At 39.7% G+C, this 20,485-nt stretch overlaps 1 protein-coding gene across 5 annotated transcripts in view; it reads left to right on the top strand.

The window, feature by feature from the left end:
* The window catches only part of fam13a (family with sequence similarity 13 member A), a 64,209-nt gene that overhangs the window by 37,717 nt on the left and 6,007 nt on the right, over positions 1 to 20,485 (top strand). For all 5 annotated transcript variants that reach the window (XM_047812143.1, XM_047812144.1, XM_027145882.2 and 2 more), the window contains 10 exons: positions 1,657 to 1,698; positions 1,895 to 2,080; positions 3,336 to 3,522; positions 5,631 to 5,695; positions 6,462 to 6,498; positions 15,458 to 15,569; positions 18,831 to 19,047; positions 19,347 to 19,488; positions 19,643 to 19,724; positions 20,119 to 20,324. In XM_047812143.1, the coding sequence (XP_047668099.1) occupies positions 1,657 to 1,698; positions 1,895 to 2,080; positions 3,336 to 3,522; positions 5,631 to 5,695; positions 6,462 to 6,498; positions 15,458 to 15,569; positions 18,831 to 19,047; positions 19,347 to 19,488; positions 19,643 to 19,724; positions 20,119 to 20,324 (1,276 nt within the window). The remainder of the gene's footprint in view (positions 1 to 1,656; positions 1,699 to 1,894; positions 2,081 to 3,335; positions 3,523 to 5,630; positions 5,696 to 6,461; positions 6,499 to 15,457; positions 15,570 to 18,830; positions 19,048 to 19,346; positions 19,489 to 19,642; positions 19,725 to 20,118; positions 20,325 to 20,485) is intronic.

The following is a 20,485-nucleotide window of genomic DNA, read 5'->3' as shown; positions in this document are numbered from 1 at the left end:
GCCACGACTTGTCGAAGTGTTGTAATCTCTATCATCTGTTGTAATCTCTTGTTTCTCTTCCATAAATTGTTTGCCACAAAGCACTACTGGTCAGTGTAAACTGACGTGTTTATGGAGAACCACAGACAACATCATTTGCCTCTTAGCCTTAATTCCAGTCATTTTGGAATTGCATATATGTAATTATTGCACTTCTTATTACACTTTGTGTAGCATAGAAGGTCAGGTATGATGGCCAAACACCTGGAGCTTGGATTTATGGATTTCATTCGAATCCATGTGGATTTCTAAAGATATAGTGCAATTGCATCTTATTTCATGAAATCTGCACCACGAAGGCAAAAATGCGTATCAGAAGACAATGACTTTGGCATTCAACATACAGCATGACAATGATTCAACTTGTTTATGAACATCTTGTTCTCTCATTTAGACAATGATTGAGTCAGTTCTCTAAAAGAATCACCAGTCTGTTCTACATGGCGAATCCGTGAACTGACCTACATCCCATAAAGAGTCATTTGGTCATTCAGTTTATTTGGTGACATCCTTATAACAGTCATAGTGCAAGCGTCAAAAAGAAAAACAAAAGCTTGAAAGGAAGTTGAGGAATTGGACCTGGTGCAATCTCTACATTTTGGGGCTTATGCATATTGTCTTTCCAAATCAAGTATTTGCACATGCATGTTGCAGTTGGTCAGTAGCCCTCTTATGGTCAGTAATGTAATAGGGCTCAATAAATGACTATATCATATTAATATTGTCATAAATGGTGTCATAGAACAGTTAATACACGACCTTATCAAACCTGTAAACATCCAATACTATCGAAGCAACAGTTAGTTTCAAAGAGCACAATATCATCTATATAGTTTACTTAGCATATGAATATGATGTCCTAGTCATGAAAAGGAGTGTGACGTGTTACGCAATATAAGCTACGACAAGACAGACAAACATATATCATATGATGCAGCTGTTAAGTAACTAATCAGGTGACATTAACTTAACATTAAGTCATTAACATTTGCTAAGATCATTACGATACAGTAGTTCAGCCGGAGACGATCTTCTGGTAAGAGCGATTTCTGTCTGTCTTCCACTTACATGTTACGAATTCAAAGCCATTTGGTACTTTTAGTAAGAAGTAACTAAGTAATATAATAAAAACAAGAAACTTCTAAACTCCTTCCTGATCAAAATAGATGAATCCTACTGGATATAATACATTTTCCAAACATCTCTGATCTACTTGGGTTCCAGTGTTTACTTCGAAAATTCAGAGGGTGTGAGTAACTGTGTCATTCTTCACAATTTTACAGTTTGGATTAAGCAATAAGCCACACAGTGCCGTGTCAGCGGCCAGAGCGGTAATATTTATTTGGCTTTTAGAGTCTACTTCTGAAATTTGGAAGAAATGAGCTAGAGTGGTTAATTAAATGGATGACTAAAAATGTGGGAGTTTCACAGTTCAGAGAAAGAAACTGCAAGCACATGGTCTGTACTGTGGTACAGTTATTATGCAGCATCATATAACTTCTTGGCTTATAACCTGATCAGGGAACCGCATGGTTTTTGCTTGATTATGTTATGAATTGCATGGTTTGCATTTGATTTACATTAGCTCACACTGTGTTATCTCCTTCTCTCTTTTAGCTCCCAGCTCTCTCCTGGTCATTACAGGCCTGACCTAGCACAGTAAGTGGTCATACACTGATTTAGTGTTAATAGCAGATTCTCTTGATAATATGTTCACTCTCAATACATCATTGTTGTTAATAACTCGTAATATTCTGCGTAAGGGAAACAAATTGTATTGTAGATGTACAGTAACTGTTGTTATAATGAGTGATAACTCATGTCTTCTCCGCGTCCTGTACGTCTCTTTGTGCAGTTATCTGGAGAAGACGATCCGCTCAGCGGTGGAGCAGCACCTCTTTGATGCTCACATGCTGCCAGATCAGAGTTTACAGCAGAGCTCAGAGACAGCAGGTCAAGATTTGTTACCCGCAACTACGGCTCGTCAGAGGAGGCGACAGCAGAAAGAGCAGGAGGAGAGAGAGAACCGAGAAAGGTGCAGGTAAGAGACCTAGGAATATAGCCAGGCCCTTTCCAAAGTGGTCATCAGGTTAGACTCAAAGACTTTGCATGGTTTATAGAGCTGTTGTACTACATCCTACTAGTGAAAGTGACGTGACATACGGCTAAGTACGGTGACCCATTTGTTCTCTGCATTTGACCCATCCAAAGTACACACACACACACAGCAGTGAACACACACACCGTGAACACACACCCGGAGCAGTGGGCAGCCATTTATGCTGCGGCGCCCGGGGGGCAGTTGGGGGGGTTCGGTGCCTTTCTCAAGGGCACCTCAGTCGTTACTAAAACCCATAACTAAGAATTTCTGACTGGAAAAATATCTCAACTCATAAATCCTCCTAAACCATCATGGCTGCTCACTGCTTAAACAGTAAACAAAGTTGCACCACACAACTTTATACATAAGTAACATTTTTTTTTAACACTTTTGCATGTTTAACCTATAACAGTCACTTTGTTGTTTTGAGGAGTTAAATATACATCGTTTACAATTCGCTGTCGAGATTAGTTTTGCCAAAAGGCAAACATGGACGTGTCTAGGTACTTTTCCATTTTGTAGCTTGAGCCCACACAGAAATCACGAATTAACAGAAGCCCCTCTGTCTATTTGTTTTTCATTTTTTTTATTTCCTTTAATTATGTGCACTGTTACTCTTTTTCAGACTCATGAATAAATGTGCATGTGCACTTAAATAAAAACCCAAGGTCTCTATGTTGCCTTGTATAGAGAATGTTATTACTGCCTTTAGATATAAGATTTATTATGTGTTTTTTTGGAGAAAAAACATAGAGTGCGGCCTTATCCGGGGTAATATGATGAAATATTTGTTTGTGGTAAAAACACTTGCTGCTAGATGAGTGGATAAAGATTAGATTAAAAAATGATAAATAAATAAATAAAAAGACAGCCAGGTCTGCTGTGGTTATTTAGACTGGAGAGGGGACTTTGCTCTCAATCTGTCCCTCTGTCTCTCTGGATTCACAGCACTGCTCCAGTCGATAAGGGGACTCTGCCAAGAATAAACTGTAATCTCAAGGTTAGAGGCAAACCCACTCGGCTCAGTCATAGCGACTTATTCGGACATAGGAGAAGGTGCAGATAAATATGCTGTGTCATATATTTTGTAGTGACTTGAGTGCCACAGTATGTGAGCAGAATCAGTTCAAACTATAGAACATGGTTAGCGTTAATTTTCTGTGCTATTATGAAGGCAGGAGTTTTTCTTTCTTAGGAATGACACTGATAAGGAGAACATCCCGTCTCGTGGACTGAACAGCAGTGCTAGCGCTAGCATTAGCATCAGCATCAGCGAGGAGAGCAAGAGGAGACTGGCTACTGCTGATGAAGACTCCAGGTCCAGGAAACCCAAACACAGCCCTACCCTCAGCAAGCTGTCCTGTAACCAAGGCTCACACAGCGTGAGTACTGCTCTGCCCTGCTCTCACTCCCCTACACACACACACACACACACACACGCACACACACACACACACACACACACACACACACACAGACCATCTTTTTGAATTGCCTCATAGCAAATCCATTTTCTCATAAACTATGTCTCCATTCCACTGAAGGGCAGTGACTCAGCCCCTGTAAATGATGGCAGTATAGCAAGAGAGGTCACGGGAGGAGATGTGGCATGTTGCAGAGAAGGATGGGGAAAGAAAACAGACAGGCTAATAACAGCCCTAACTGTACCAGAAGCAGGGAATGCTTTCTTGCAGAACGATGGAGCTAAAATGCAGGCAGCCTAATAAGGCTTCAATTTCTACAAGCTTTTATCTGAAGCAAGGGACCGCTGAAGCAAAGGCACCCTTTTTGACACGCTTATAGGCTGCTACGCTTAGATCCTTGATCTGATCAGCCGTTACATGTATCAGTCACCTTTAGTGACAACCTGCAATATAACCACAAGCACTTTGGTCTGTACAGTCACGGTGGGTCGAATCAAAATCTAAAATCTGATTGGTCAGAAACGTCGATTCATTTTCTGTTACAGCAGCTCTTGAGATTAATTCACAACCACACATCTCTTAATAATAATAATTTGCTCTTCAAAATCAAATCAAATCAAATTTTATTTGTCACATACACATACATACAGGGTACGACATTCAGTGAAATGCTTTATGCAAATATCCGGTATAAGAATAAAAGAGAATGCAATTTAGGATTAAAAAAAATAAACCAAAACCAAAACCAAAAGGAGATAGATAAATAAAAAAAAAGTATAAACTATATAAGAAAACTATATAAAAAAATTATATAAAATATGAAAATATATGATAATATGTTATCATTTACATAGGAGCAACTTATCCAAGACTTATAAGAAGAATTAGATTTATTTATTAAAAAAATAAAAAAATAAATAATAATCGAAGGAGTCTCTAGTGTCAGAAAATCTTCCTTCAGGATGGAACAGATTTTGCTTCACTGTTTTGTCTTTATGTAGCACCAGAATCCTAGAGGAACGTTGTTTCATTTCACTGTGTACCGCGTCAGCTAAATATGATCAAAATGACAACTAGACTTGTTTCTGAGGAACATGACAAGGTGCTGTCACATATAATGGATAAAAAGTATGACACGAGTAAATGAAAAATAGCACACATTCACAAATTGCTGTGGTATAAGAGGAATAAAGCATTTCTGGGCATGCTGTTATTGAAAAGAAAGGTAACATACCACATGTATTTTCTGCTAACATCACATTCTTTTGTGTTTAATTCTTTAGTTACAGTATGCACTCACACAGTATAACACAAACAATGGTCTGGTTATTTCGAGAATGTCATGGCAACAAAGAAAATCATCTTACATTTTGTGTTTGAACTTTAAACACCATTATGAAGTCTCGGTTTTGTTTTTGTGCACAGCAGATTTGTGCTCGTGTGTGTGCATGTGTGTGTGTGCTGTTTTATTATTTACAGCAAGTCACATTTGACTGGGTTAGATGGGCTTCTAATGAGGCTCAGGGCTGAAATCTGACCCGTGGGTTGGGAGGATGCAATGAACCGTATTTGGCTGATGTAACAGCAGTAATTTGGCTTCAGAAAAGTTATTAATGCAATAAGTCACTGAGGTGTATGTAACGGTGTTCATTTTAACCCCCATTTCTTTCAGCAAAGAAGTTTTAGCAGCCTAAATGTATTTAATTTACATTTAAACACACTCCTCAACCTTTTTCCTTTAAGACCGACACCACATTTTTACTTTATTTATTTATTTTAAAATTCAGAAAAATTTTATACAAAAAATTAATTCATTTATCTAAAGAAATCTAATTCTGGCTGTAACATGAATGATATTGGTTATTTTGGATAATGGTTTATATTAATGTCCTTGTCCTAATATATAAAGCAAGTTAACTTCAGCATCCTCTAGTGTGGGACCTGTGATGTATATGTTATAGAGGGAGAGAAGGAAAGGACATTAGTTGTTTGTTTGATTATTATATTGCTTACTTTTTTTATTGTATTGTAATAAATGTAATTTTTTTTTATATTTTTTATTTCAGCATCACAACTCATCTAAATCACATGACAGAGACATGACAGACAGTATGGACACTACACATAACAGGTATTATCAACATGAAATTTGCCAATAATGTAGTTGTAGATGATTACAGATTGCTGGATTGCATTTTTTTATTTTATTTTATTTATTTATTTGTTTGTTTGTTTGTTTATTTATTTGCATTCTTTACATTTTTAATAAAATGTGTAGCAATCTGATAGTCTGTATCTTGTATAGTATAATGTTATTTATCTCTGTACTTTTGAGAGTCACAAACAGCTGGAACCAAATTCCTTGTGTGTGTCAACACACTTGGCCAATAAACCTGATTCTGATTTAAAAAATAATAATAAAAAAATAAGTAAAAAATAAATAAATAAATAAATAAATAAATAAATAAATAAATAAATAAATAAATAAATAAATGTCTTTTTGAAACATACTTTTTTTGTAACAACCACTTAATGCAGTGAAGATAATAATAGATAATAATAGTATTAATAATAAGCATTGATCATAATAATAAGAATAATAAGAATACATTTATTTGCTTGTTTATTTAGTGCTGTTATGTCCCAAAAGCAGTGGATGTAATTTTTTTGTTTGTTTTTAATTAGTTTTTATCTGCTTTTGGTAAAAGTTATAATTTTTACTTACAAATTCCAGTGACATATAAAAGTTAATTGTGCCATATCAGCTCAATCAGGGATCCAGTGATACTGGAGTGAATTTGAGGAAGAGAACAGGTTCAGAAAAACCACTGCGAGCTCAAATAAACTCTCGCTTTCGAAAACATTCAGTAAACATATCCATTTTTTACTTGTTTTAGGGAAGTGTGGAAAACAAACGACTCTGCTCGTCCTAAGGTAAGTCTGTCCACTTTGTTCATCTTTTCTGCCCCTTTAGGTCTTGCTGCCTTTTACACATGTGTCGCAATCGGTAATGAATGTTATAGATGACAGTGTGATAGACAGAGCCTTGGATGTGGTTTGATCTCATAACACAGACACATGGTAACGTAAGGGAACAGAGATATATGGATAAAAGTGCCATTTATGAAGATCCTTAATATACATATATAAAAACACAATAATGTATTTATTATACTAAAATGTCCCTGTAGTCAGCTGTAGTTGAAGTCAGCTGTAGAGTGTGGGAACATCCTGGTGCTCTCGACCCCTCGCAGTGGTCCTACTCCACAACCCATGTGATCCTTTTAGATCTAACACTGCTGCTCCTGGGACAGTAGAACACTCTGAACCCAAACACTCTGCTTGAAGTGGTTCGTTTTCTGTTATCACTTCCTCCTCCTCGTGGCACTGCTGTCTGGCCAGCTGGCACACTCTCACACCAACATCGCAGCCATGAGCAAGCCGGTCTGTCGTGGCACCGTGACAGAGCAGCTGCACCAAGGAGGTTAAACAACACATGCCACTTAACTCTGATTAGGGTGCTTTGATCTGTTAGGAAATGAACGAGAACGAGCACATTTCTTAATCTTGTTCCGCAACCACTATTTTCGACCCCAAAACACTTTTCTTTTGCGATTACAAGGAAAAAAAAATCCAGGTGGCCGTTTGTAATTTTTAACAGCCCTCTCCTTGTTTGCTTCTTTAGTGAACATAAAGGGGAAAAAAAATTAAGCAGCCCATTGCAACCGCCAAGCCTTCTTCTTCTTCTGCTTCCTAACTGAGCACATTGTTCAATATTTGCCATTTTTTCATCCCCAAAAGACTTGCTTGTCGTCGTCTTCTCCTCTTCTTTCTTCTTCTACTTCTAGTCCTAACTGGTTCCTATCAATTGAAAAAACATTCTGTAGCACAGCGTTCAACATATGCCAAAAATGGTAGGAGTCCAGAAACCTCTGTTGTCGAACTCGGCTTTTGTCGCAGAGCTTCTATTGCAGTTTATACGGTAACATACGCTTATGGCAAATGTTTAGCTAAAGGCAGCTCAGTGGGTCAGAAACTAGCTAGTGGGCTTAAGGTCATAAAGAAGAGCGTTTTCACCTTAGTCAGGTCTGGAGAATGTTGCACTGAAACTTAATCCTTGGCAAGGAATACTGCAATCCATCATTTTAACATTTTTAAACAATAAAGTACAAACTGTAGCTTTCAACTAATTTAGTTAGTAAACTCTAGTTTCACCTCGCCGTTATATTATATATAACCTAACACGTGTGACACGTCACGCCTTTATTTTGTCACATATACGTTTTAGCACAGTGAAATTCTTTCTTCACATATCCCAGCTTTGGACATTGTGGTCAGAGCACAGGGTCAACCATGATATAGTGACCCTGGAGAGAGAGTTAAGGGCCTTGCATAATGGTCCATTAGTGGCAGCTTGGCAGTGCTGGGACTTGAACGCCAATCCTCTGATCGTCAACCCAGAGCTTTAATTACTTGAGCCACCACTGCCCTGCATGATAATACCGATTATTGTCCTTAACAGCACACACTGATGTGGTTCATTCCTTATAATATCCATGTATCATATCACATACATCCATATTACATGATTTTTACACGTCAGGGGATAATTAAGTACACACAGTGTACACTGATGTCATCATTAACATATCCATTTGACATATAGCATGCATGCTTTAGCATGTTTTAAGAAGTCAATGTGCAGGACCAGAAAGAGAAACACTCTGTTAATAGTTTGACAAGTTCCACCAAATGCAGCTAAAATCCTTGCACCAAAGGATTAATCAGAAGGCTGAGCTACAAAAAAGAAAAAAAAAAAGACTGCACCCTGTGTTAATAATGCGTTTTAAATCAGCACCCAGGCTCTTAAAATATTTCGTGATTAGAAAGGACACTAGATGGTTTCTGAGAAACAGGTTTCCATGGAAGGAATTCAAATGGTCCGTAGTATTGTGCATATAAAAAAAACAAAAAAAAAACAAAAAAAAAAAACAAGTGTTGTTTGTACTATTTTACTGCTGTTTTTTTCCAGTTTAGTCTAGATATTTGTAAATAAACTGATCTGAAATGTGTTAGAATGTAAAAATGTAGTTATGTAGGATATAAGCTTAATTTAATAATAATATTAATAAACTGTTCGATTGTTCGACGTTACTTTAATTTCACGAGTATTTATTCCACTTGGAGCTGTTCTGAAGCCCATTTTACAGCTGAACCCGGCGGCATTGCTTCTACAAATTAAAAGAAAAATAAGCGTTTTGTTTTGAGTGTCACAGTCATTATCTAGTGTTAGGGATCAGCGCGGATCCGTTAGGGATCAGCGCAGACTTGGTGCCATGTGCGTTTGTTGTTTGTTTGTGTCACGTGATTGCCCCGTCCACGTCTGCTCCTCCCGGTCATCACACCTGTTTCCCATTGTGTGTGATTGTCCGTGTCGCTATATATGTGAGCCGCGTTGCATTAGGCAGCGCAGCTTCATTGATAATATTGTTAGTTCCCCATGTGTTGTGGTTTATGTTTGTCTTCCTATTGTATTAAACCCCTTTCATTTGAAGCTATCCTGCGTACGGGTCTGTCTCCAAGCCCCCTCTGCCAGTGTCCTGACATCTATCAAGAACCTACAATATATGCAAGATTCATGTTATTTTTTTCCCTATTTCTTTATTTTTTTGCAGCGTACATCCGTAACTTAAACGTCACATGGGTGACATTTTGTAGTTTACACACAAAACAAATCAGCAAGATGAGACGATCTTGAATATAGTGAAATCGATAGAAACCGAATATGAGATTAAACCTATTTCTAGACATTTTTTACTAATTTCAAGCTTTAATTCAATTACATTTTACTTGTCTAGCACTTTTAAACAACGGGCATGGGTCACAAAGTAACTTTCCAGAAAATATATGAATACGATCAGTTCAGTTTTTTTTTTATCTCTAATGAGCAAGCCAGATGCAGTAGTGGTGAGGAAGACCTTCCTGAAATCATATAAGGAAGAAACCTTGAGAGGAACTAGACTCAAGTGGCAGCCATAAACTTCTGGGTCACACCAGAGAGTGGGATTAGAAATCATTGCCCTTCTAAACCATGTACTATATGGTTAAAAATCGGAAGTGCGTAACCAGGAAATTCATTCTAACTTTAACAAAGAATCTTTTTGGTTGAAGTTATCAGATTTCAACTTGAGTGCTAAACTGTTCATGACAACAAAAGTCCTAAAGCCATCTTCAAGGTTTCTAAGTGGTTCCACCCAAAGTAATCTCATGTATCTTTAATCTTAAGTCAGGACCACTGGTATCAGGACTTAACCTTGTACCATTAGAAAATAGTTTTACTTTTAAACACTGATTTTTAGAAAGACACCAAGTGCTATTTCCCCACTTGAACAAGAAAATGTAAAACATGAAACACTTGTACTAGGAATTCCTAGATCAATGTGACTGCGCATGAGATATTTTCACTTGCACCACTCTCTGCCTCGCTGCCATCCATATTTGCATGTATTTGCAAGTTATTTTGACTAAACTACAGTCTAAGCACAGATATAGATACTCCACTCCTTATCGTGAGTAGGCCCTGAGGTGTTATATGTAAAATGGGCTTTCGGCTCATGCAAATATTACGTGAAAGGCAATATGTGAGATAGACGAGCCCGACTGTTTATTTATAGGACACTGACCTTGTGTGCATCAAATAAATGTAGTGGTCTAGATTGGATATAAAAAGGTGATGGATGTCCAGTCATCTGATTATATGTGAGTGCAGAGAGTGTGCTCTTACACACACACTCATTGCTGTTATAGGGTGAGTATATAGAGGCTCACTTGCTGACAGTTTGTGTTCCTTATCGATCAGTACTTTGACCCTACACCACTGTTAGCTCCTAGAAACCCTTAGCATGAATGTGTGTGTGTGTGAGAGAGAATGTAAGATCACAGTCTCTGAAGCTTTAGGCAGTTATGAGGGCAGTCGTTCTCATGGGAGACTCAGGTGGAACTGGGTTACTGGTGATTATGTAACGAAAGCAGCACGGTCACACACTTTCAGCGAAAATCAAATCACTGTAACATTTCACCTCATTCAGAATCTTGGCTTTAAGAGCTGATGTGATTAACAGTGCTGTGTACTGCCCAGTTTGCACTGTTTGTTGTTTTGTCTAAGGCAACGTGTAAAGAATGTGGACTGATTAACTTAACCTTCATGTGCTTCCAATTACCTCAAACAAGCAACACTGGGGTTTGATTAAATCCTGAATGGCTCATAATTTCTAATATCTACACAAGAATGACCTCTTCTTGTCTTAAATGATGATGCCATGACCCCAAAAATCCCATCAGTTAAAACCTGTTTCTCAGAAACCATCTTTCATCAACAAACAGTTCATGAGCAGTAAACTCTGACTTAAGAAGCACTATTAACTTGGAGTCAAAGTCGCCACATGTTATTGTAGTATATATAACGTGACCTGCTGCTAAGAAACTGTGTTCATTCGAGTATTACTGCACGCAATATTGTCTGAACTTACAGTATTTACATATAGTATTGACACTGGTCGGTCGGCGCTGTTTTTTGTTTACTGTCTCTTGTGTACTGTCTTTTTTTGTATTTTGTGTATTGTCTTGTGACCTTTTGTCTGCACTGTCTTGTTTGTCTTGTCCTGCACTGTCTTGTCCGTCTTGTCCTGCACTGTCTTGTTTGTCTTGTCCTGCACTGTCTTGTCTTGTTGTTATTCAGTGCCTTGCTCAAGGGCACCTCAGTCGTGGCTGGCCCAAGACTCGAACCCCCAAACTTAGGGTTGAGAGTCAGACTCTCTTACCATTAGGCCACGACTTCCCCTGGCTCTAGCATCTCGTGTTATGGGCCAGATTAAAATATTTCCCGGGACTAAGCTTCTCGTCATGTTTACATTATGACTTAACATTTTGTTGTTAAATTAAGAAAACATACTTGAGAACTGCTTCTGTTTAAAACAAGCCATTATGCTGTCTACAAACGGATGTTTGTGTATCACGAGGTTTATTTGTGATTGCATTTACATTCACCCTTTTCCAGAGTCACTTACATTTTTTTATTTCAAATTATACGACTGGGCGGTTTAAAGGCCTTGCTCAGGGGCCCAGAAGTGGCAGCTTGGTGGACCTGGGATTTAAACTCACAACCTTCTGATCAGTAGTCCAACACCTTAATCACTGAGCTACCACATCCCCAGTTTATGAGTGTGTGTGGTTGTATATTTGTTTTTGCTAATGTAAGAAACCCATTCAAAGAAGGCACAACCTACTAAACCTGAAAGCATGAACCCATTACTTTGTGGTTACTGAGGTTAATGTTAAAGCTGAAAAAAAAAAAAAATCCAATCAAATATCTAAGGAAAAGAACACTTCCGGATGTCCTGTCATAGGAAAATAATCAACAACATGGTGGTGTGTAGAGGCCCAGCACCAAGTATACACGTGTTTTATTTCTCTTATACTATCTGCCACTGATATATTGTAGTTAATACATGTTCATAGTTCCTAGTATCACTTATGTTGCTCAATAGCCTCCCTTTCTCTCTCATCCTAAAGACTTTCTCATGGTAGAGAACTAAATTTCACCCTTACCTTCAGACCTGATATTGGAGATTCATTCATTCATTCATTTTCTACCACGTAGCCGAACTTCTCGGGTCACGGGGAGCCTGTGCCTATATCAGGCGTCATCGGGCATCGAGGCAGGATACACCCTGGACGGAGTGCCAACCCATCGCAGGGCACACACACACTCATATTCACTCACACACTACGGACAATTTTCCAGAGGTGCCAATCAACCTACCATGCATGTCTTTGGACCGGGGGAGGAAACCGGAGTACCCAGAGGAAACCCCCGAGGCACGGGGAGAACATGCAAACTCCACACACAAGGCGGAGGTGGGAATCGAACCCCCAACCCTGGAGGTGTGAGGCGAACGTGCTAACCACTAAACCACCACATTGAAAACTCATTCCGTAAAAATTAACCATATCAACGATTAGATGTTTTTCTTTCTTTAAAAGAAAAAACATTGAAAAAAAACCCAAATTTTTCTGGCTTATTATTAGTCATCGAGTATGTATAGTGTCCATCATACTGTACATGGCCCTGTCTAGATTGTTAAAGGATTACATTTTCAGCAATTCAGCAGCTTTGAGGAACAAACGCTATGTCCCGAAAACAAAGGTCCGTGTGTGGTTTAATAAGAATGTCGAGGTAAACAGTAACAGGAAAGCGAATGGGAAGTTTCCGTTGCTGGAGCAGCGATTGGGTTCATCGTCAGCAGCAGCAGATGGCGTTTGCACATTATTCGCTCTCCATGGAGCGTGATTCACTTGTGGGTCTCTTTCAGTATCCAAACTGCTGTCAGATCACATTCAGGCTCTTATTACGGTCAATATCAGGATGCAGGTAGGACACTATATGCCTCAATCTATGTTAGCATGCCAGAGCTGCTAAATCTACAATCGATCACTAATCAGCTTTAATGGACGAAAATGAAAGTATGAGTAACTTATGACTTTTCCAGCATCTACAGTACATGCCAGAATTTCTTCACTGTCTTTCTGAAGTGGGTGGGGTTAATCTTGGGTTACATGTAAGTTTGAACCTGAGCAATCATTACACTTTGCTTATCATTGCTTGTTTCATTATGCATTTACGTTTTAACGGGAGCTTCATGCTTCTCCAAGTCTATGATCATTGCTAGGTTTTAGTCCATAGAGGATTACAACAAGTCCTGAATTTCCATGAGTCATGTAACAGCATGATAGTCAAGGGCAGAAAGTTATCAGTCATGCATGCTCATTAGAATAGCAGGAACACAATTAAATTAAGCTTTCATTTAAATTAGTAAGCTTTCAAATGTAAATTAAACATATGTGCTGCTTCCCAGTAAATTGCTTGAATCGTTTTTTTTTTTAAATAGATCAGGTTCATGCCATCTTTGTTAGTGAGACACGTTAGAAGTGGCAGATATTTCGATATTTAGATATGGTAGGTTGCACTTCAGCCAGTTCAGATGATCTTATTTATTTAGAAGCTCTGAGAGTTCTGGCTCAGGGGAAAACATGCAAATCAATATGTTTTATAACTGCGATGAGAATTTACGTTCTGTTGCTTCCGCGATGATGAAGTCTGTCTGCAAGTGACACATACGATATAAATCGGTTGTAGCGGTCATGATGTGTAACAGTGAACCTTTTTTTGTCACCCTTGTGCCATGTATCTGTAAAATTACCCAGTATGTAAATTAGCAGTCATTTTTATTTCTAGCTGTCTTATTGTTCTGGAGCTTGTATATGCTCTCCATCTTGTGCTGTGGATTTCCCGTTGCACTTACAGTGTCCTTCAGCGTAGCACTGTATGAGTGTCAAGTAGTACGGAGTACATAAACAATGTCATGATGTGACAGGTTTAAGAAAATAAACATGACAGGGTGCTATAAATCTATATTTTTTCACAACATGGCATCCAACCAAGATCAATTCCAGGCTTGTTTAAAGGAGGTTTGCTTTAACACAGAGGAATTCCTTCTGAATCGTGGATTGTAATGGTCTTGTTGGAGTGATGATGTGTAGCATGTCTACGTGCAGAAATGGTGTGAGCCCTTAAGGTTTTTATCCCTGCAGGCTGACACGTGATTTATGTGCTAGTCACACCACGAAGGCCAGGTTATTGCATTAATTACAGTTGTCGGGTGGATTTAGGCCAATTATCTGATGCCTAGCTCTGGAAGTGAATAACTGAGGTAACCCAGATCTGACCGCATCCGGGTTCAAGGATCGAGCTCGACGTGAACTTGCCTTACATGGCAGAATATTCCAGTAGTTTGAGATCTATAAAAAAAGCAAAAGCTTTTTGTTTGGCTTTGCAACGACACAATTTACATCGCTAAGATGGTTTCTCTTGATATGGCATGTTTAAAAAAAACAACACAAAAAACCACACATTTAAAATGCATTGGGTCGCCTTAATCAGCGTGTCTGTCGTAACACTGCATCAGCTTGTCGGCTATTAAAAGCCCATCAGCGTGAGTGTGTGGGGTTTATGTGCTATCGTATCAGTAATAGCAGCCGTCGTCAGAGGGCTAACGGTAATGGAGCTCTTAGCAGAGCTTGTTGTCATGCAGTCAGTTATGCAGAGCAGGAAAGAGGGAGGAGAAGCATTCCATATCCTTACTGCATTGCCATGATCTGCTACGAAAATAACCAGTCCCACGCCTTAACCCTGGGTGTCTGGGTGTGTAGGAGTGTGCGTCCATGTTGTACGTGTGTGTGTGTGTGTGTGTGTGTGTGTGTGTGTGTGTGTGTGTGTGTGTGTGTGTGTGTGTGTGTGTGTGAAGGGGAGAAATGTCCCACATGTGGTCCACATTAGAATTTCATCCAAATGCAGAAAAGATCGTTTATAAAAAGAGAGAAAATGTGAACAAGTGAGTAACGGAATAAAGGAAATCATAGAGAGAAGAAAATGAGAGAAATCTTAGTTGTTTTGTGGTCACATAGGCAATAACAGAAGTTCCTGTCAGTCTGCCTGCGTGCTCAGCGTGCTCTGCATGTTCAGTGTGTTTCTTTTTTTTTCTGCTCCCTTCTCCTTTTTCCCTCCTCCCCTCGTCACTTCTCTCCCGCCTTTTCCAGCTACTGAGACAAACAAGTGTGTGTATGTGTGTGTGTGTGTGTGAGGCAGATGGGAGGATGTTTTTCTGGTCAGGACGGATCAGCAGAAGGGGGTTTGGTGCATAAGCCCCGCCCCCTCTCCTCACCCTGCCTCATGGGCTGGGCTACAAGCAGGCAGCACTCCACTGAACTTAAGGAGCGCCCAGCTTCTGCTCTGCTGTATTTTGCATTGATCTCTCACTCATTTTTCCCTTGCTAGACGCCTGCCATGAAGATCCAAGAGGCCATCAACGGCCCGGAGCCTTCAGACGGCTTCGAGGACGTTCCACGACTGGACCTGTCCACTCTAATGGAGGACAGCAACTGGGGAGGTCAGTCTCACTGTTTTCCTGCCTCTGTCTTTCCTTCTCGTTTTTTTTTCTTCTTCTTCTTTTTCCTCTGCACGTCTTGCTCCTGCAGCACATGGGTGGCAGCTGCAAAGCTATGTTGTTGTGTTTGAGAGATCAGATTACATGACTTTGGTCATATTTCTGTTTCTTCAGAATACAATATAATACATTTACTTCTTCTGGTCGAAATAAAAGGCTTCATTTTTCTGGAAGTTTCAGCAGTTTGTGCGAAAGCCTTACGACTGATTGGAGAGATCAGAGCTGTTTGTGAGATTCAGGCTGTTTGTAATCTTGCAGTCTTCGTGGACATTTTTATTTGAATCCTCTGTAGAGCGTTCATGAATTTTTTGCATGTGAAGCCAAACAATTTGTTCTCAGTTGTGGATCTTGTTTTTAACCCTGTCATACTGCATGCAGCACGGACTGATAACAGGTTTCTCATGAACAAAATGGGCAGTGTGGCAAAAACAACACATGACAACTGGGAAGAGATTCAAGTTCTATTCTTTTATTGCTGAGTTAAAGATGCAATATGAATGTAATTGTGTTTATATTGCTTTTTGGTAAACAGAAAAGCTTGCAGCAGTATGATTAAGGGTATGTTATCATCATAGTGCCATAGTTAAATGCAAAAAAAAAAAGAAAAAAAAAAGCTGTATATTGCTATTTATATCACATTTATGGGCAACACACAATAATGCATGCATTATTCTCTCTCTCTCTCTCTCTCTCTCACACACACACACATGCACACACACTCTCTCTCTCTCTCTCTATCTCTCTCACACACACACACACACCTTCCTCTATGCAAACTATTTTTTACACTGCTGCCTGTCACAGATGTGCAGAAACCTGCACACACAGGCGCACACACACACACACACACACACACACACACACACACAGCTCCTCTCTGCCAAGACATTATCATTGGGAGTCTAGGCCATATAAAGATAATATTGCAGTGTCTTTCTGTTTTCACCCTGGCACAGACATAGTGCTCGTCTCTTCAGGCTTCCCAGAGCTGACCCGACTGGGAGAGTTGCCAGATTGAGTCACTTTTACCCTTTAACTTGATGGAGCTGTTGGAATTAAGCTAAAGGACTGGCAGCCGCAGCTTTCTGCTTTAGCATGCCTGTTTTATGGCATGCTTTTTTCCACAAACCACAAAATGGTGCTGTGCAAAGGAGGATAGATTGTACACACTGATATTCTCATCCAGAGCCACTCCTGAAGGATAGAAATATGGGCGTTTTCTGGGTTGCTGCTGTTTTATCGTTTGTATTTTAAAGGATTAAATTGTGAGTTTAATTTTGATCTACTACATATGTTGTGTGTGTGGGACAAGAATCTCCACATTACTGTAATGAGCAGAGAAAATTCGAAAGTCTTTAGAAGTCTTTGGTGGTTGTGAGGATATCGATCCACTTTTATACAAGACACTGTCAGGGGACTTCTATGAAAGCATCCAATGTTTGTACTGTAAGTTAAATAAGACTTGTGAAACAGCTGTAATTACATTCATTCATTCATCTGTTGTAGCCGCTCTATTACAAGTCAGAGTCAATGTGAAGCTTAGGTCTATCGCAGGAACACTGGGAGTCATGCAGGAATGCGCCCTGAATGGGAAGCCAGTCCATTTCAGGGCATCTTGCACACACTCGCACACTCATTCACAATGTTGAACAGGGAACTGTGGTGTGAACTGGGGAACCCGGAGAACTTTACACAAAAAAAAGCACGAGTTTTGACCGACACAGTGACCCAAGCTGAGGATCAAATTAGCGAGAATTAATTATTAATTAAAAAAGTTCTCTCAATCTTTCGTTTCATAGTTTCAAACTATTTTCCCTTATTGTTTTGTGTCAAAAGTGTCAAAATCCCTGTCTGTGGTGATCTCATGTATACTACAGGCACGTTTAAAAAGAAATGTAAAGTGTTCCTTTAATTGATGAGCTCATTTTAAACAATGGTCCATGATTAAAGGATAACACTGCAAGACAATGCTCCGTGATCAAAAGACAGTCCTACGCATCTTATTCCTGCTCTTTGTCTTTCAAGTCTTGCCTTAACGGAAAAAAAAAAAAAAAGGGAGCACATGGAGGTAGCGATTTATAGAGGGACTCCCCTGGAGAGAGGCTGTACAGACAGCAGATGAGGCTGCTGAAATGGACATGCAGAGAGGGAGGGGGAACAACCTTTGTCCTAGTGTAGTCAGTGCCAAAGCTGTTTATTTCAGCCACCCGCTGTGACAGTAAGTGCGCTGTGGTACAAAGCACACGCCTATATCTGAGTCGGTAGAACATCTTCATTTTCAGCTCTCTCACATATTTCTCACATACCTTTATCACAGATCGCGTCACTCGCGGACGTTATCGCTTCATCGTCCTTCTTTTCCACACGCCGTTAAACTTCAGTACAAGTTCAAATAGTTTTCATACCTTTTACTATGAGGTGATGCAAGCTCACAAATGAGAGCTACATTTTTCTTTGGTGACCTTTATTGGAACGGTCCTGACTAAATGATTTAGACCATTAAGCTCTATTTAAGCTAATAATGGCATATTTTTGCTTTAAGCTTGTCATGAATGGTTTGGTACAATAACCGCATAAACAAACACTGTGTATCGCATGACAATGACAGCAGCTACTGTACATGTAACAATAAAAACAAAGACTCTGTGGGAATCTTACTGTTCAAAAAAAACAAAACAAAACAAAAAAAAAAAAACAAAGACCCAAGCACTTTAGCTCTGAAGCATGATGCACACCCTGACACGCGTGGCTGTTTTTTTTATGCACGTATGCTCTTAAATGACCTTGCGTCCTTTGCTGCAGTCTTGGCATTGTCGCCGCTTGTTCCTTGGCAACAGCTCTAAAGTGCTTTCTAGCTTTTATTCTCCTACATCAATCATATGCTTAAGTTAAGCTTTGTTCCTGAGTCTAAGGGACAATTTACCAAGCCTCAGATTTCAATTTCTGACATTAACCCCATATTAACCCCATATTCTAGTCTGGGGATTTTATCCACATCCAGAAGGTTAAAAACAATGAGAAAGCTGTAAAGTTATTTGTTTGACCATGAGTTTCTAAAGGTCAAGAACATGTTCAACATGAATAACAGGCTGAGTGTGTGTGTGTGTGTGTGTGTGTGTGTGTGTGTTTGAAGTTCAGTTGCTCTGTCTCTGGATTTGTGTCAATATATATATATAAATACATGTATGTGTGTTTTGGTGACAGAACCAGTGCCAGCCTATTCGTCGTGGCACAGAGACAACATAGACAGTGAGGAAGCTCACCTCTCTCCCCACACCGGGGGCAAAATGATCCGCCAGCTGCTGGAGGAAGACTCGGATCCCATGCTCTCACCACGCTTCTATGCCTACGGGAACTCGCAGCAGTACCTGGATGACACCGAGGTGCCGCCGTCACCACCCAACACGCACTCTTTCATCAGGTGAGACAAACCTGAAAAGTCTCAGTCTGAAACCGAGAACCGAGTCGGCGTTGCTTTAAACAAAAAACATTAGGAATATCCATTTTACTGGCATACAACTAAATGAATAGGAGTAGAAAATGTAGTAGATTTTCTTCACCTAACTGTCTCGAAGAAGACATTGATTGGCTGTGCCAGAGAGTTATTATTAAATCAATAGAAGGTCTTGAATAAACTAATAATCTTTTCAGTGACTCTTAGGGTTACGATTGATGATCTTTCGGGTGTATGATTATGTTTTGATTGTATTTGGTGTTTAGCCGACGGCGGAGTTCTTCACTCGGCTCCTGTGATAACGAATGCGAGGAGCTCACGTCAACGCAGCTCTCTAAAAAGATACACAACCTGAAGAAAAAGATCCGCAAGTTCGAAGAAAAGTTTGAGGAAGATCGCAAATACAGGGTTAGTAAAAGCTTTTACTTCAGAAACTTTCCAAAGGTTCGTGACACAGCTGCAGGAAAACCCGAACGGATACCAGAACTGCGTTTTCAAAATGACCCCTTGCGAGTCTGTTTCCTGTAACAACAATAATGGGCGCTGTGTTTTCCTTCTCCAGCCGTCACACAGTGACAAAGCAGCCAACCCTGAGGTCCTGAGATGGATGAATGAGCTGGCCAAGCTTCGCAAAGACCTCAAAGGTATGCCTGTAACACTTCACGTACAAAGCAGGACAGGAAGAATTAGCATGCTTAGCATCGTGTAAGTCAGGCTAATCCAACACTCATGACGCTTTTGTTAAGTACTCGGAAAATCAAAACACTCAAACCTCTCTCAGTTTCAAAGGTCAGTCGTCGGCTATTTAGCCAGAAATGTAAGAAGTCCCATAGTCATGCTGTTGTAATGCTGTTGGGTGAGGTTAACCAGACAACTGTCCAGGCAGAACAGCTTTTTAATATTAGTTTAAGCATTGTCTTTACTGTAGACTGGATAATAAGCCTCTGGGGTTAAAAATGTATATGTCTAAGTGCTTAAGGAAAAGCATTTGATATTTAAAAGAGAAAAAATCTTAACATCTCACCTGAACTCTCGCAGATCACAGTTTGATGAAGTCAGAGGAAGATCTGGCTCCTTTGCCGAGGCAGCGCAGCAACACACTACCCAAGAGCTTCGGCTCTCAGCTGGAGAAGAAAAGCAGCGAGGCAAAGACGCCCAAACCGCCTGTAGAGAGCACGTTGGAAACGGTGATGAACAAAATGCAGGAGAAACGCGTCGAGTCCGGCCGACCCGAGGACATCAAGGCAAGCGCTTATAGCATATCGCTACTGAATTCTCTGTTCTGATTAGTCAGCAAGCGCTGATTCATGTTCTATAACAGCAGTTCTGACAGAAGTCCTGGTTGGTTAATATTAGTGCATATATTAATATTAGTATATGTAAAAACCAGTAATGTTTCTATAGG

Source organism: Tachysurus fulvidraco, chromosome 4, assembly GCF_022655615.1.
Source record: "Tachysurus fulvidraco isolate hzauxx_2018 chromosome 4, HZAU_PFXX_2.0, whole genome shotgun sequence".
Classification (NCBI taxonomy): Eukaryota; Metazoa; Chordata; class Actinopteri; order Siluriformes; family Bagridae; genus Tachysurus; species Tachysurus fulvidraco.
This window is presented reverse-complemented; position numbering and strand designations above follow the sequence as displayed.